Source organism: Culex quinquefasciatus, chromosome 2, assembly GCF_015732765.1.
Source record: "Culex quinquefasciatus strain JHB chromosome 2, VPISU_Cqui_1.0_pri_paternal, whole genome shotgun sequence".
Lineage (NCBI taxonomy): Eukaryota > Metazoa > Arthropoda > Insecta > Diptera > Culicidae > Culex > Culex quinquefasciatus.
The window spans coordinates 197091300-197107522 of record NC_051862.1 but is presented as its reverse complement, the minus strand read 5'-3'; the positions used below and the strand labels follow the sequence as shown (position 1 = coordinate 197107522).

The 16223-nt window shown below is 42.4% G+C and overlaps 2 protein-coding genes and 1 long non-coding RNA gene across 7 annotated transcripts in view; 2 read left to right on the top strand and 1 right to left on the bottom strand.

Annotated features, from left to right (window-relative positions):
• The window catches only part of LOC6036472 (RING finger and SPRY domain-containing protein 1), a 28845-nt gene extending 17967 nt beyond the window's left edge, over positions 1 to 10878 (bottom strand). The window contains exons 1-2 of one of the 5 annotated variants that reach the window (XM_038252712.1): positions 10775 to 10878; positions 9658 to 10346 (exon numbers count right to left, since the gene is read on the bottom strand). In XM_038252712.1, the coding sequence (XP_038108640.1) occupies positions 9658 to 9929 (272 nt within the window). In that variant the 5' untranslated portion in view covers positions 9930 to 10346; positions 10775 to 10878. Of the gene's footprint in view, positions 1 to 9657 lie in introns of all 5 variants that reach the window. The other 4 variants (XM_038252710.1, XM_038252711.1, XM_038252713.1 and 1 more) reach the window with 4 other exon arrangements.
• LOC119766814 lies at positions 2918 to 3751 on the top strand. Its single transcript, XR_005277151.1, has 2 exons — positions 2918 to 3200; positions 3670 to 3751. It is a non-coding gene; the product is annotated as an uncharacterized LOC119766814 (long non-coding RNA).
• Positions 10879 to 12967: 2089 nt separating the features above from the next.
• On the top strand, positions 12968 to 14810 carry LOC6036473 (RNA-splicing ligase RtcB homolog 1). The gene is made up of 2 exons (XM_001846471.2): positions 12968 to 13363; positions 13425 to 14810. Exons 1-2 carry the CDS (start codon positions 13119 to 13121, stop codon positions 14698 to 14700), a joined length of 1521 nt encoding a protein of 506 aa, XP_001846523.1. The 5' UTR covers positions 12968 to 13118; the 3' UTR covers positions 14701 to 14810.
• The last annotated feature ends 1413 nt before the right edge of the window (positions 14811 to 16223 follow it).

Genomic DNA, 16223 nt, shown 5'->3' with positions numbered 1-16223 from the left:
AGGCCGGATCTCATATATTTCGATGAAAACGTCGACTTGTCGTTGGACCGGTAATCAAAAGGCATTTTCAACGAGTTCAAAAGATTGAAGATCTGACGAGCTTTTCAAAAGTTATAAGCAAATAAGTGCCCTGAATTATGAAGATCTGACTACCCAATCTGATGGTATGAATAATGAATCAAGTTGATAGAACACTGAAAGGTCCGCCCTTTTGTATCGATTTTGGATATCATTACCCTCTAAATGTGAGGAAGGCACCAACCACCTAAGGGTTGATTAAGTAACGTTTATTTATTGAAGATGATTTTTGCATCCACTAACCCCTCGGTCATTTCGGTTTGTTTTGATTTTTTGACGTTTGTCTGCTTTTAAACTGATCTCTGGCGTTCAGTTAAGAAGCAGCCTAGTTAAACAACGCCCAGTTACCGAACAACTATCACAGCTTAAAAAGTAGTAATCCAGCTGCGTGTAAAAGGCCTGGGTGTAAAATAAATATTGCATTATTTTATGAAATTTTATGTGATTTTACACTCAGGAATATGTAACCCATCAGTATGGGAAACCTACTTGACCAAAATGTCAAGCACATATATGTGTTTATCCTTTCCATTCTTCATCTGTCTGATGGCCGAGTGGCCTAAGGCGCCAGTCCTTACTGTTGGTGCTGGGTTTGAATCCCGTCGGTTGCAACTTTTTTTTTTGTGTTTGCGAAAATTGTACAGGCAGTGTGTAATATTGAGTGTTTATTTTGACGAAGGTGATGTGCATGCTTTCGCATGCGATTTTACAATCGGAATTTTTGCTGTGATACTGTATATGGTTTTATTTTAATTTTGATTGTATTAAAGTATAATTCGTTTGGCTATCATGTCAAGATTTATTTTATTTATTATCATATTTAATTTAGTGTCGAGTACTACTTTCTCCGAATGAAATAACTTCGCAACAGCTCATTAGAATCCTTATACTTATCGTAATCGCTGTTGGTGGTGATGATCAATCGAGAATTCGTTTTATCACTCACGTCGTCTCTTTGACTTTCCCAAATTATCCCTTCAAACCTCCTCCTGCTTCCGCTTCGTTCGTTCTGCTTTTCTGCTTGTGTGACAAACTGTCGATGAAGAACCAGTTCGCTGAGACTGTTACTCTTTTCTTTTTCGTTTTGCTTCTACAAGCAGAAAAGAACTCGATGTTATCGCACGCCTCTAGTCTGAGTTCAAGACGACATGGAACAAAGTCACTTCATTACGTATTGCAAGCGAACGACGTCGACGACGTACAACTTTCAGCTGGTCATTCCTCGTCGTGATTGATGCTAGACGAGCTGATACGGTGTGGCGCTGGTGACAAAGAATGAAGTGACGACATCGTTGTAATCAGCAGCAATGATTCGCAGTCGCAGGGAGTTTATGCGATAAGATGCGATTTGGGTGCGTCAACGAACGCTTTTCTTCCAGCAAATTTCAACCTCTACTTTAAATCAATGATGCAGCCCCGACTGTCTGCAATGTTTTGTTTGGACGTCATGCAACTTTAAACAACCGCTTCGATTCGATTTTACGTCGGCCTCATTCTTTCAAGTTTGTGTGCTACCTGTTTACCCATCGCGCCGCCGTTCAACCTGATCCAAATTCCACCCCCGGTGTGCATTGCGCGTTCCAATTTCAATCTAGCCCTGATGCTTCTCCCCACCCACGATGCAACTTTACCCAATTTAGGTCTAGGTCGTAATGAATATGTGCACTTGGAAGCGTTAGAACAATACTTGACCGATTTCCGCGGTGACCTGGGCGACGGCGAGCATGTTTACATGACACATCCAGGGCGCACGTCGCGGTTAATTGGAGGAAGGTCACCCTTTTTTTTTGTTCCTTTAAAAAGTTGAATTGATTTGAGTTTCTTTTTCTGGAATTTCTAAAAAAATAACCTTATTAAAACCATTCCATGGTTTTTTTTTCAGTGAATTAATAAAATAAGCAATGTCCAAGAAAACTTTTTCAAATCTCGCCAGTTTCCACATTCCAGAATCCTATCAACAGTCGCGACCTTCCAAGTTCCATCCGCCAGCAGTCTGATGCTCTATAGCGATGATGGTTCTACCATTATCATGGCACCAGAGCTGCATTCCTTCCGTTTAATTTTTCACATCCAAAGCAGACCGGGAGCAGGAGGTCGATTTCTGCTGGTTGCTGGCTGCACGCAACGAGCCCTTCGCGTGGAGTCTTCCACAAAACCGCGCCGTTGGAATCACATTACGCTGACTGGGGTGTTTTTTTTATTTTTTTATTTATATACCGACTGCCAGCGCAAAGTAAACACACAACAAACAGAGTAATGGTTTTTGCGCGAGTGCTGCAGTTTCTGGTTGGTGGTGATAAGGGAAGAGTCAATTATAGTTGTGGCAAAAAAAAAAAAACGTTGGAAATGTTTGCTAAAGACTTGCTATATTGCGGAAAAATCAATTCCCTCCCAGGCTAAAAACAAATCTGTCGATTCATCGTGTGGTATGAATAATTCTAGAGTACTTTTTCAAAAGGTCCTATGCGCCAAAAGTAAACAAACTGAGTTATACAATGCATGACGTTCTGCATATCCGAAACTACACTATCCTCAAACCCGATTTCTTCTAAGTATTTAATTTTTAAAATTATTAGCGAAATGCAAAATAACCTATGAGCATTCTCTTAAATTTTCATACAAAATAATTTACGTCGTTTTACCTCTCAGTGTCCTATGTGCATTCAGTAAAATGATGCACATACGACAATAACAAATCGACCTATGTACAATTTTAAATATATTTCAATCATTATGCACATACGCTAATATAATAACGACGTATGTACGCATTTTATTGAATAATTAGAAAGTAATGATAGATTTTTTTATATCCATATATCTTTTAAAAATAATGTTTGCCTAGGTTCCGGTTAACGTGTAGACGTCAGCTGTAAGAGAGTATGAAATGTTTCAATGCCTGACACAGCAAAAGAGAAGAGCAAAATTTAACCAATGAGCTCTCTCTCCCGAATCTGGCGGATACGACTCCCAGCATGACATACCAAAACAACTCATAAAACAGCATAAAATATGTTTTTTGTTTTGGTTGATAGGATCGCGGACAGATCATTGTTGTGGACTGTCTGAGTTTTTAAAGAAAAGTGTCGGAGGGCGAAGGATTGCGGCAACAAAAAAATACGGTAAGTAGGGTGGAAAATTACCGTGATTCCCAAAGATGATTCCAGGACCATGGGATCGGCTCCGAAAGGCGTCCCTGTGCAAGAAGGCGAATATTTGTTTGGCCTTTCGGGTTGGGTTTGCCGGTACCGTGGCCATTATTTGGCTTTCCGGATGGGTTTTCTTGGTTCCGTGGCTATCTGGAAGGTGTCCCTGTCCAAAAGGGAGGATGCTTTTTGGCCGCCCGGATAGATTTTGTCTGTTCCGTGGCCATCCGGATGGCCAAAAAGCATCATCCCTCTTGCACAGAGAAGCCATCCGGATGGCCAAGGAACCGACCAAAAAACATCCGGAAGGCCAGAAAACATCCCACCTTTTGGCCAGGGACGACTTCGGATGGCCACGGTACCGATTAACACATTTCAGGAGGGAAATGTTATGCTGTTAAATTTAATAAACCTTAACCTTAAACTACTTTTTCATCACCCGCAGCACTGCTTTACGGTACCTGGTCCCCCGACAACGACCAACCAAGCGGCGGCGGACGTGGTACGGAGGACGCTTCTAGAAACCTTAAAAAAGAGCGCGCCATCCGCTTCGTGGCGGATCGGCTATCAACAACTTCGCCAACGGCAAACTCTAATTACGCACGCAGATGCAGGTCGTCTGGGCCGCTTGGGACAACGTGTCCGAGAATCCAAAATGCACGTGCTGCTGAGACTAGTGTTTCTGAGGCCACCGGAGTGGGCGGAAACATAGAGGTTGCGGCGGTTAAGGGGTTACATACATGTAGAAAATCACAAAATGTCATATTACAGATTTTTTTTTGAATCCACTAAAAGATGATTAGGAATATTTTTTTCTGTGTATATTTCGGCAGTGATACAACCAAATGTCTTCAAATATGTTTTGATAATAGATGTAAATGTGTATTTTAATGCCCTGATAACAGTTTTTTAATAAAATTAAGTGTGTGCTCACACCAACTTCTGACTTTTTGCCTTCCTCACCTTACTGAGGAAAGGCTATAAAATCACTCGAAAAATGAACTTCTCAATTAAACCTCCTAGACCCACCTTCATGTATACCTATCGACTCAGAATCAAATTCTGAGCAAATTTCTGTGTGTGTGGTCGGATGTTGATCAAAAAATTGTCACTCGATTATCTCGACATTGGCTGATCCGATTTTGTCCGTTTTGGCGTCATTCGATCCGTCTTGGGGTCCCATAAGTCGCTATTGAAAATTATGCAGTTTAGTTAAGTACTTAAAAAGTTATGCTAAAAAAACGATTTTAACAAAAGTCCGGAAGATTGTAAAAAGGGTGGTTTTTGTAAGAAAACCCGTCATGCTATACATTTTTAGAAAGGTATTTAAAAGACCTTTCCAACGCGTCCAAGACATTGAAGATCTGACAAATCTATCGAAAGTTATAAGCACTTAAGTGTTATTTATACGCTTTTTGGAGGCCGGATCTCAGATATGTTGATGAAAACGTTGTTCGGATCTCTCATGCGACGTATCGTTGGATAGGTATTCAAAAGGGCTTTCAAATGCGTCTAAAACATTGAAGATCTGACAACCCTATCAAAAGTTATAAGCACTAAAGCAGGGGTGCTCAAAGTTTTTGGAGGCCGGGCCAAATTTGAAGCTCAAATGAGCTTGCGGGCCAAATAATTTATAAAAAAAATACGTTATTTTAATTTATAAGACTAGAAAAAAAATCTATCAGCAGAAGTTTTTTTTTGTAATTTCTGATATTTTTTCAACATTTTTTTAATTAAAAATAATGAAAGACACAAAAGCTTTTAGCTTAATGTACTTGTGCTCTCCGTGAAATTTTACAGTTTTTTTTATATATTTTGAAAACGGTGACATGTAATCTGCCTAATTTAGTATCGGCGTAATTTTATCTTAAAATCAAGTGTGACTAATTAAATATCGTAATTTTATCTTTGAATTACGTGTGACTAATAAGAAATCTTTGAGTGCAAGAAATTTAACAATTCCATGAACCAATTTTTAGAAAATGTTTTAAGCACCCGTAAAGATGAATTGTAAATGTAAACATTTTAGCAAAAAAAAAATTATTCATCGAATTTTTTTATGATCCAGAACATGCTCAAAATGATTTTAAACGCAAAGGATTGCATTTTTAATTGATTTCAGCTAATTGCACTGAAATGTCTATCGATATTTTGAAGTTTTTTATTGAATTAAATTTGCCCATGAGCCAATTTGTAATAATGGGAGGAGGGGAGGGTTCTCGAAAAAACTATATAAAATACTTGCAACAGCCTTACTCCTCCGATTTCAACATTTAATCTGCCTTAATCCTGAAAGCCTGAATTTTCAAAAAATTTTCGATGAATATTTACTAGTTTCACTCACATTGAAACTTGTGAAACTGTGTCCTAAAATAGGGATCAAAACATTAATAAATCATTAGTATTTTTATCAGCAAAAAAGATAAGCATAAAAATGTTTAGAATAAACCTTACTTTTGAAAAAGTAAAAAATCACTTTACAAGTGATCATCGGGCCATTATACATGATTATTCAAAATGGGTCCGCGGGCCACAAAAAATCACCTCGCGGGCCATACTTTGGTCACCCCTGCACTAAAGTGTTATTTACGCACTTTTGGATTTTGGATAGCGCCCTTTAAATGTGAGGAAGGCACCAACCACCTAAGGGTGGATTAAGTATCGTTTTTTTTTTATCGATTTACATGTATGTAACAAAGGCTCTGCAGAAGCGCTCCGATCACGACGTGTTGTTCCTGACTACGCAGGGTATCGTCCAGCTGGAGCAGCGTCACCGTAACGGAATACGCGGTCGCATGGCGGCCGTGCACGATCTGTCAGTACTACGCCGTGGTTTTTCAGTTCCAGCATGGACACTACGACAAGTGCGTCGCGGCTTCGTCGTCGTGATGATCTTTTCTCACAGCCAGCCATAAACGAACTGGTTTTACGGAGGAATTGGCTGCTAATCTGAGCGAACTTACCTCGCTGAAGAATCGCTTGTGACTCTTCGCGCTCGACAGGTCCTAATAGCTGCTCATCAGCCAGCTTAAGAACTACGTCACAACCAGATAAAGTCCATCTGTCTGTCTAAGAGCACGAAAACCTGCAGTGGTTGATCTTTTCGGATGTTTCCATCTTGGATATTCCGCACGACTACCTTTCGACCTTTCTACGACTACTCGTTTCTACCTTTCTTATCGTGCAGTCTGCAATGCAATGCTGGATTACGTCCATTGGGCGTACTCGTCCTATGATTTGACCTGCCTGCAGCATCTGGAGCTGTCCGGCAAAGTCCCGCTGATGAACTGCCAACAGCACGTTACGAGTGTTTTTCTTCTGTGCCTCTGTTTTTTTGTGACCCGATGTTTTCCGTTTTTCCAGACTCCTCCCAAACGGTATCAAGTCGGCAACCTAACCGACTCGTTCATGGCCCTGGCAGTTAAGCGGCGTTCGATTCATACGAGCACTTTACCCAGTACTCGGATGAGATCCTGGACTTGCTCGGGGACATGACTTCGAGGCGCGCGATTCGGACCGCCGCATAAGCATCTCGATCAACGCAATTGATTCCAGTTTTGTGCGACTTGCGCTCTTCAAGTCCCAAGCTGACCTCACCCTCGGCCAAGCAACAGCCGTAGAACCCGTTCGGAGATCCAACCCTGAGATCGGAATAATTCTTTGGCGAAGAGCAAGGTTCTCAGGGCCGCTCCTGAATCAACATCTTGCATCCTTCGTTAGGCCGTAGGCGTCATCCATAAAGTACGTCACGCTCTAAGGGGGGGGGGTGGAGAGTTGTCGCAAGTGTGACAAGGGAGAGGGGGGGGGTACGTGAGACTGTGACGTGATAATCGGACATGGTAATAATCCGTGACGTGGTAATCACTTTGGCATAAAAGTTGTGCGCATGCAGTGCTGCTGGGGGGCTATCGGAACACTTGTTTATAAGTGTTAAATAATATGTTTACACTACTTGGGCCAAAAACTTTCAAAAACGAAAGATTAAAAATGTATTATGTGCGCTCACAGCTCGATAGGCGGATAAGACAATTTACCATGTCAAATTATCCTATGCGCCAAAGTAAACAATATTGATTGTTTACATTGGCGCATTGGTTAATTTGGCATTGTAAATTATCCTACCCGCCACCCATCTGACAGAATGCTCATTGGTAAATAACGGCTCTCTCCTCTCACGCGCTGGAGGCATTGAAATATTTCATGCTCTTCATCAGCTGATGCCTACACGTTGCGAGAGGGTTGGAAATACATTATTATTACAAAATTTAGTTTTTGTTTAAATCGAGATTTAAATTTTATTTGATAAAGTTTTATGTGCAATGCCACATGAATATAGTCCAATGCCAATGTCTTATGTGCAAAAATTGTTCTATGAAACGTGTCCTATGTGCACTCACAGGTTGTATGAACCAAATTGCGTCAGAACTAAGCGTAATCTTGTCTTTTATATAATCCCGAGATGTACACTTGAAAAGCATTACTCTAGACCCATTTGGGCGTTTTCAGAATCGAAAAATACCCAAACGTGTTTGAATGGGATTTAAAAATGTGCACCAAAACTTTATCATCAAATTTCTCAGATTGAGGTTTTTGCACATAGGACCTTTTGAAAAAGTACTCTAGAATTATAATCCGTCCCACCGAACACGACTTAATTTAGTCCCCGTTCGGAAAGGTTAATAACTGCCAAGAACGCATTACAGCACACAACACAGCAAAAGCACAAACCGGGGTCCGACCTTCCCCTTGAAAGTTGAGCCTTTCTCCCTAAGGGCAGTAGCACACACCATTTCTATGTAAATATGCTCCATTACACTCAACACGCTGCTGTTCCCCTCTCTACACGATTTGTATGTGCCTGCTAGCAGAAAACGCTTTTGTACCCTTCGTTTAGTGTTAGTACTTTTCATCCTCAACTCGATAGTATTACACGGAGGTGGCAATTTCTTCAACTTGTTTGATTTGATGATTTTTTAACTCATTTGGTTGAAAATACTTTTTTTCAAAAACAAAACATTCAAAAAGTAGGGGAAATATACCCATTTTAAGCCACATAAGCGGTCGTGTTTAAATGATGCTGGATAATCTAGAGTGTTCCTTGAAATTTACTAAAACCAAGTACAACAACGAGTAGAGCAACTTTTTGTGAATATTTCTGTTTATTTTATTAAATGTTATGCTTTTTCTTTTACAAGCATTTAAAAAAATAATTCCCAAATGCATTCTAATCAGTCGAGTGCATTAGGCCACGCCCATTTTCCTAGTTTCAGCTTAGTTCTTTTTTTCTTCCAGCGCTCTTTTGAGTCTGCTTAGTGCTGCCAAAATTGATTAAATTTTAAGCGAACACCCACGAAAAGTAGCATTTATAGAGAAAATTTCCTGGCATCGCTGGCTCACTCCAACAGGCGCTGCTGGTGGTGTTGGCGGCCACCATTTGTTCTTTATTTTGCCTTCGCTTCTAGCTCGGTTTTCTGCAGCCTTCGATTGGAATGGGTCGTCAAAAGTCAAACGTCAAAAGACTTGGCGCGTTTGTTTTTTTGATGGCGCTTGCTAATTATTAACATGTTTCGGGATTATTTTTCAAGTGAGTGACTAACTAATGTTCAAAAGAACATGTTTCCGGTAGTTGGAAGCAATTTCATATCTTAAGCGCTTTGAAACCGTTAGCGCAAGTGAAAAGATATTGTTGGTGACTTTCGTTATGCAGTTAACCTCTCATCTTGCGTGTGGATGTGTGTGCCACCAAAATGATGAGAAATGGTCTCGCAAAATAGAAATTATGATCAAAAGTGCATTAAATTTGTTCTTTTTGGCCAGTAAATGACATAAATTTTCGAGCTTACTCGAGGCGTTGCCGTTGTTGGTAAGTTTATATCCTAAATAGTATTTTTGGAACTTTAATCGAGCATCAAACACTTCATATGACGAAGTTAGGTGTTTGATTAGAAAGGGTATATTTCCCGCATCGCATTGTTTGAATATTGTGAAAAAAATGCCAAATCGAACAGAAAATTATTTTAAATGATATAGATTTTCCAATATTTCAGTATTTTTTAATGGGCAGTTGCCAACATTTTATGGAGTCTTGTATGTGCGAACCGGTAGTGTCAAAAAAATGTTTTTTTTTGCCATAGGGAAGGCAAAAAAATATTTCCGGAGTTTGAAGAGAATTGCTCACATACTAATAAATAAGCTTAACAAAAGTTTGGAAATTTGAGAACCACAGTACAAGAATGAATAAAAAAATAAATGTGTGAACATGCTTTTACAGATAATTTTGGAGAAAGTTTGTATTGGCCTAAATCGAGATAAATTAATTATGACAGCCGGTCGTTCTTGACTAAACAATGAGTGTTAATTAAGTCACCCTAGAATACGGCAAGAACTGACCACCTGTTTGATACCCTCTCCGTAAACTAAATTCTTTACTCACTTGTCCACGATCGATCCGATAATCTCCAGCGTCTCCTTCACCAGCTCGTCGACCGTGTCCGAGAGGGAAATCTTCCGATCCGTCAGCGCCGCCCCTCCCCGGCCACATGATCTTGCCCCGCCGCCGCCACCACCCCGTCCTCCTCCCCCACCAAGGTGCGTTGCGTCACCGCCGTCGCCGCCATTCCCCGCCGTACTGGCCGTGTACGAATCGCGGCTGTTTTCATTGAGATAGCCCTCCTCCACCTTATCCTTGCACAAACAGACCCCCATCACTCTTCCTCCTCGTTTCCTGCTGCTCCAGTGGCGCGTATGGTTCGCCCCCCACTTGTTGGTGGTGTTGGACTCTACGAGAAATTCGCCGCCGCCACTTCCAGACCAATCATCACGATTTCACTGCACTCTCCGTGGTCTTCGTTGCTGGCTTTTTTGACAACTTCGCTGTGTGCCACTTTCTTCGCACTTTCGCGAGGTTCGGCGTTGCGTGACACTGTTGGAACTCTTCCCAGATTGTGGTCCCGCGGGGACACGCACAAACACACAACTCCCCGCCTTATCAGTCAAGTGCTCGTTCCCGCTGCGAGGAGCGATAAGAGCAGGTTGGGAAGGTTTGTTGATGTTGTTTCTTCTTCCTGGTCCTGCTCCTCCTCCTGAGAACCTCTCGTCGCAAGTGCTCAGGCAGATTCCTTCCTGAAGAGTGGTGAAGAGGGGGAGGTGAAACCGATTATCTCAAACACAAATAACCTACGTCAATCGCGGCGGTGACACGACGTAAAAACGAAATTCCGATCCCAAACTTTGAAGCTTCTCACTTTGTTACGACAAGACCGAAATCGAACTTTTCTCCCATCAAAGTGGTGCCAAATTTCGAAACCTCAGCAAGCTGCGAACCGACACCTCCCTTGAATTCCGTCCCCCGTCGAATTCCCCAAAGAAAAAAAAAAAACAGCTGCTAATCGAATTATTATTGCTTTCTTCTCCAACAACACAACAGCAAACTTTTTCGCAAATCAAAGAAGGCCGCGAGACGGAAGCAGCTGGCCACCGTAATTAATCCGCGACGACGAGTGTTTACAGTAGTATAAAGGTGCTCTAAGAGGTGACACCAACTAACTAACCAACGAAAGAAGAACGGTACCCCAATCAACTAATCGCGACTTTTTCCTGAATGAAACTGACGGATGGAGCGAGATTGTCACCCTCCTCGGAGTCCACACACTACGACACGTTTACGTTTTGAAAATTACGGGTTGATTGTGTGCGTGAGGGCGGAACGTTTTTGTTTAGCTGTCAACTTTGAAGCAGGGTGGCCAGATTCGCAAGAATGTTTTGTCATGTCTGTACATTTGACATTTTGGTCTGTATCGGCACTCTAGGCATAAACAACAGACACTCGAACACACATCAAATCAAGCCTTATTTTCAAACATTTTAATCAAAGGTTCTGATAAAACGTCTTATACTATGATACAGTAGAGTAGCTGAACAAATGTTTAAGTTTTAATAAACAAATGTTTCATGTCTGCTTTTTGGGTGATTTTGAATGCCTCTAACTCAAGGCGGCGTAACGAGCGTAACCGTGCCGGCAGCTGGTCATCGTACGGTTCCAGCGGACAACTCAGCGTTCCCTCCTGGATGGGGGCGATCGTTTGCCAGCGTGGTCGCTGCTTGTAGCGGTCATGCGGCCCAGCAAGAAGTCACCGGGTATGATCTCTTCACCCTGCCGGAGTTCTTTGCTCTCGCGGGGGAGATGATGACGCGGTTTCGGACCTGCCGTAACAAGGCGGAGCAATTCCTGGCCCTTGGGAAGCTGATGATCAAGCACATCTATAAAGGATAAAAAACTGTGTTCTAGTCTAGGTTCTAGTTTTAAGCTTTCTCTATTTCTATCCCCTTTCCCTTGCAATTTTAGTAAGTTTTTTTTCTTCAGTTTTCTTACTCTTGGTAACACCACAGACAAACAGACGTGAATCATCATTGATTTTATCAAAAAATCCATCGTTTACCAAAGAAAGTTCGAAATTGGGCTGCACACTAGCGCCATCTGCAGTCCTGTTGCGAAAACATCACCATTTCGATAAATCAAATTAAGCGTGTACCCATTTTCCCTCTAAGTGTGTACGAATGAAAACTGACAGGTGTTTGTTTATGTTTGCTGTCGATTTTGTTTTCTCATTCTATGCCCAGAAAATTCGCAAAAGATGGGCTGGAAAGTTGAATAATCTTGCTAAACTCCCATCATAATAACATTCCACCTAGTATTCCGCAGCATGTTCTGCCCCGTGACCTGCAGTTTTGTTTAGGAAATAAGATGAGAACCGGTGTGATGGGCAAGTCGCGTAAGATTGAATAAAACTGATCGCAGGTTGCGTATTGTTATCTTCCAAGCTAATCCAACTGGCTGTGCCGGGTGTGGGCATGTAAAAGGGTTGGAGGTTCCGATTTAGTTTTAGCGGAGTGGCAATATCATTAGTTCATGTTACAGTGAAAAAAATAGCCACGGTGCCAAGGCGAATGGGTTGCTTCAGATTCAAGGTCTTCAAGGGGAACAACCTAGGAAATAGCATTTATACTGGCGGATTTCACCAAATTATGAGCATGTTTAACTGATGTCGGTCGGACGAAAAAACCAATGCAGCTGCTAGAGGTGAAGGGGAGTGGAAGTCCATCAATTAAATTGTGTTAAACTGATTTATTCTTTTACATATCCTGTTTTCAAAATGTTCAGTTAATCTACTCTGGACTGCCTTGAACTCCAGTGTCGTGTCTTTGTCTCCTCCTCCAAGTCTCTTTACCAAACAACAGATCGTTGGTCAAGATGTCATCGACCGAAAGTCACACTTCTACCATATCGAATTATTTCAAGAAAATCTACCGCAGTTAACCAAATCAAATTAACAATGCAACATTGGATTTTCTCCCCACGTGTTGGCTATAAAGAAAACATTGCACACACACACGGTGATGCACTGAAACGTCAAAGGGCCAAGGGATACGGTAGCGCCACCGACGACGTTCGTGTCTTGTTGCGGTACTACGGCATCCATTTTTTGACTGATTTGAATTTGAAATGACGGTTTTAGTTGGCGATGGTTTGAAAAAGAGTTGCACGTCTGTTTGTCTGTGCTTTTATCATAAATAATCATTTTATTGCTTAAAAATTGAGTTTTCCTGAGCTCCCATATTCAAATACATGGAAGCTGTCATTTCTAACACCATTGGCCACCTAGCGGCCATTTCAAACTGGATACGTCTATCCGCTCTATCAAAATTCAACGTCATTGACGTTGTTGACTTTTCAAACCCGAAAAAAAAACAACATTTGCGGCTGTCAAACTTTGCTTGATCGTCTTCTCCACAAGTTTGTGATTTCCAAAGTTGTGCAAATTTCAGGAAAAATCCCGTAAAGTACACCATTTCCGCAGTTTTTCCGCTAGTGTAGAGCCAGAACCAGCATCAACCATGGTCGTCAGGGATTACAACACGGAGCTTACGTACATCGAGCGCATCTCGACCAACAGCTTCCGCATCAAAAAGGGCTTCCAACCGAACATGAACGTCGAGGGCATTTTCTACGCTAACTCCCGGCTCGAGAAGCTCATGTTTGACGAGCTGCGCAACTCGTGCCGACCCGGAATGACCGGCGGATTCCTGCCGGGGGTCAAGCAGATTGCGAATGTGGCGGCGCTGCCGGGGATTGTGGGCCGGTGAGTCACGCGCTTTTAATTGGGTTGAGAAATTATGAAATAACTTGATTTTATGTTGCAGGTCGGTTGGTTTGCCGGACATTCACTCCGGGTACGGGTTTGCGATTGGGAACATGGCCGCGTTCGATATGAGCGATCCGACGTCGATTGTGTCGCCGGGTGGAGTTGGGTTCGACATTAACTGCGGCGTGAGGCTGCTGCGGACGAATCTGTTCGAGAAGGACGTCAAGCCGGTTCAGGAGCAGTTGGCGCAGAGTCTGTTTGATCACATTCCGGTGGGCGTTGGGTCGAAGGGAATTATTCCGATGAATGCTCACGATCTGGAGGAAGCGCTGGAAATGGGCATGGATTGGTCGCTGCGGGAGGGTTACGTTTGGGCCGAGGACAAGGAGCACTGTGAGGAGTATGGACGGATGTTGACGGCCGATCCGAGCAAGGTCAGCATGCGGGCCAAGAAGCGTGGTTTGCCGCAGTTGGGAACGCTTGGCGCTGGAAATCATTACGCCGAGATTCAGGTCGTCGAGGAAATCTACGACAAGTACGCGGCCAGCAAGATGGGCATCGAAGAACTGGGTCAAATTTGTGTCATGATCCATTCGGGAAGTCGCGGTTTCGGCCATCAGGTCGCCACCGATGCACTGGTTGAGATGGAAAAGGCCATGAAGCGTGACAAGATCGAAACTAACGACCGTCAACTGGCTTGCGCCCGCATCAACTCCGTTGAAGGCCAAAACTATCTGAAAGCCATGTCCGCGGCGGCCAATTTTGCCTGGGTCAACCGCAGCTCGATGACGTTCCTTACCCGGCAGGCCTTCGCCAAGCAGTTCAACACAACCCCGGACGATCTGGACATGCACGTGATCTACGACGTGTCGCACAACGTGGCCAAAATCGAAGAACACATCGTCGATGGGCGTCCCAAGCAACTCCTGGTTCATCGCAAAGGCTCAACCCGTGCCTTCCCACCGCACCATCCCCTCATTCCGGTCGATTACCAGCTCACCGGTCAACCGGTTCTCGTCGGCGGTTCCATGGGAACGTGCAGCTTCGTGCTGACCGGAACCGAGAAGGGAATGGCCGAAACGTTCGGCTCGACGTGCCACGGCGCCGGTCGATCCCTGTCGCGAGCTAAATCACGCCGTAATCTGGACTACAAGGACGTCCTGCGGGATTTGGAGGCGAAGGGAATTTCCATCCGGGTGGCGTCGCCGAAGCTGGTCCAGGAGGAAGCACCCGATTCGTACAAGGACGTGCGTGATGTGGTGCAGACCTGTCACGACGTGGGCATCAGTTCCAAGTGCATCAAGCTGCGGCCGATTGCGGTGATCAAGGGTTGAGAAGGGCGCGGGTAATTGGGAGGGGAAATTGTGTGGAATGTGTGAGCATTTTTGAACATTTGTGATGTACGAAAATTACATTGAATAAAGTAAAAGTAAATTAATACTGATGCGCTGTCGTTTTATTTTTTTCTGATTATTTATTTTTGTAATTTGCAAATGAATATTATTAATAATAAAATGTTTTTGTCTTGATCGGGGACTTTCTTTCATAATAAATACACAGATATTTAGCAATGAACAAACAAAACTGATTTGGCAATCTTCATTCTCTCTTTCGTCGGCCGCGCGCTTCTCGCTCTTTGTTCTCTCTTCTAGCGTGTTCTCGCGCTCAATGCGCAATCTGTCAGGTTAGCTAACATATTGTCTTGTCTTGATAAGGGTGAGCAATTTTTTTTTGCGATATAAACGCTTATTTCGACGCCAACATTTCAAAAAGCATCATGTACAAACCATGCGTTTTGAGAAAAACGCCTTTGAATGATGAGCACCCATTTTCAATTCCCATTTTAATATAAAAGCAAAAGAAGATGTTCTAATAATAACAAACGATGAAAAACGTTGCTTTTATTGATACTTGATCATCCAAATTCAATAAAACATCATTTCCGTAATTTTATTTGAGTAAAACAAACATAACTCCTTTTGAAATCACCAACATCGATATCGCCCTGCTGTCATTGAGGGGGGTGCTTTGTTATGATTCGTTTTTTATCGCCGAATGTACATGGCGCTTTGTTCATGTTGCTTTTTTTTCGTCACGAGGTTCATGTAGTCTTTTGTTTGACAGGGTGACAGAGCTATATAAACAGGCACTGGTGATGGCAGAGATTTTGTTTATGTTACTTTATTTAAAATCATGATTAAACAGACTTTACTGAAGTAACTTTTGCTCATTTTTGGTGGAGAGGTAGCTTATTAGGAGTACTTTCAGAATATGCAATAACCCAGAAAGTGTCAAAATGTACATGATGCCTTTTGAAATGTTACCATCGATTTATGAATTATGATAATCTTATAATAAATACTCATTTGATAATTTACTACTCATTTAATCCAGAAATCCATAATCCCATCCAACCCATCCACCAAGTAGGTAAAAAACATCCATTACTCTTGAGCCAGTTCAACAGACCGCCTTTCGACACAGAGCATTTTTGTTCAACGCATCCCTCGTATTTGGTTGGATCTGAACTGCCGCTCGAAGCTAGTCCGTCCCATATGTTATTTCGTCAATTTTGAGGTAATGATGCAGTTTGGTTCAAAATCATGTAAACTATCAGAATAACCAATAAATTGTAGTACTTTGTTCTAGAAAGTCGGAGAAAATCCACTTTTTCGTGAAATTCTAACACGTAGCTTTATGGGCGGGACAACTTTGACACGCGTTTTTCTCGGCTTGCTGTTTTTACATCGGACACGATTAGAGCGGCAGTGAAATCAATGAAAAATTGTTAAATATGATGGGATAATTTACAGAACGTTAAAATACACACCATTACCAACATCCGAATGATGATTTT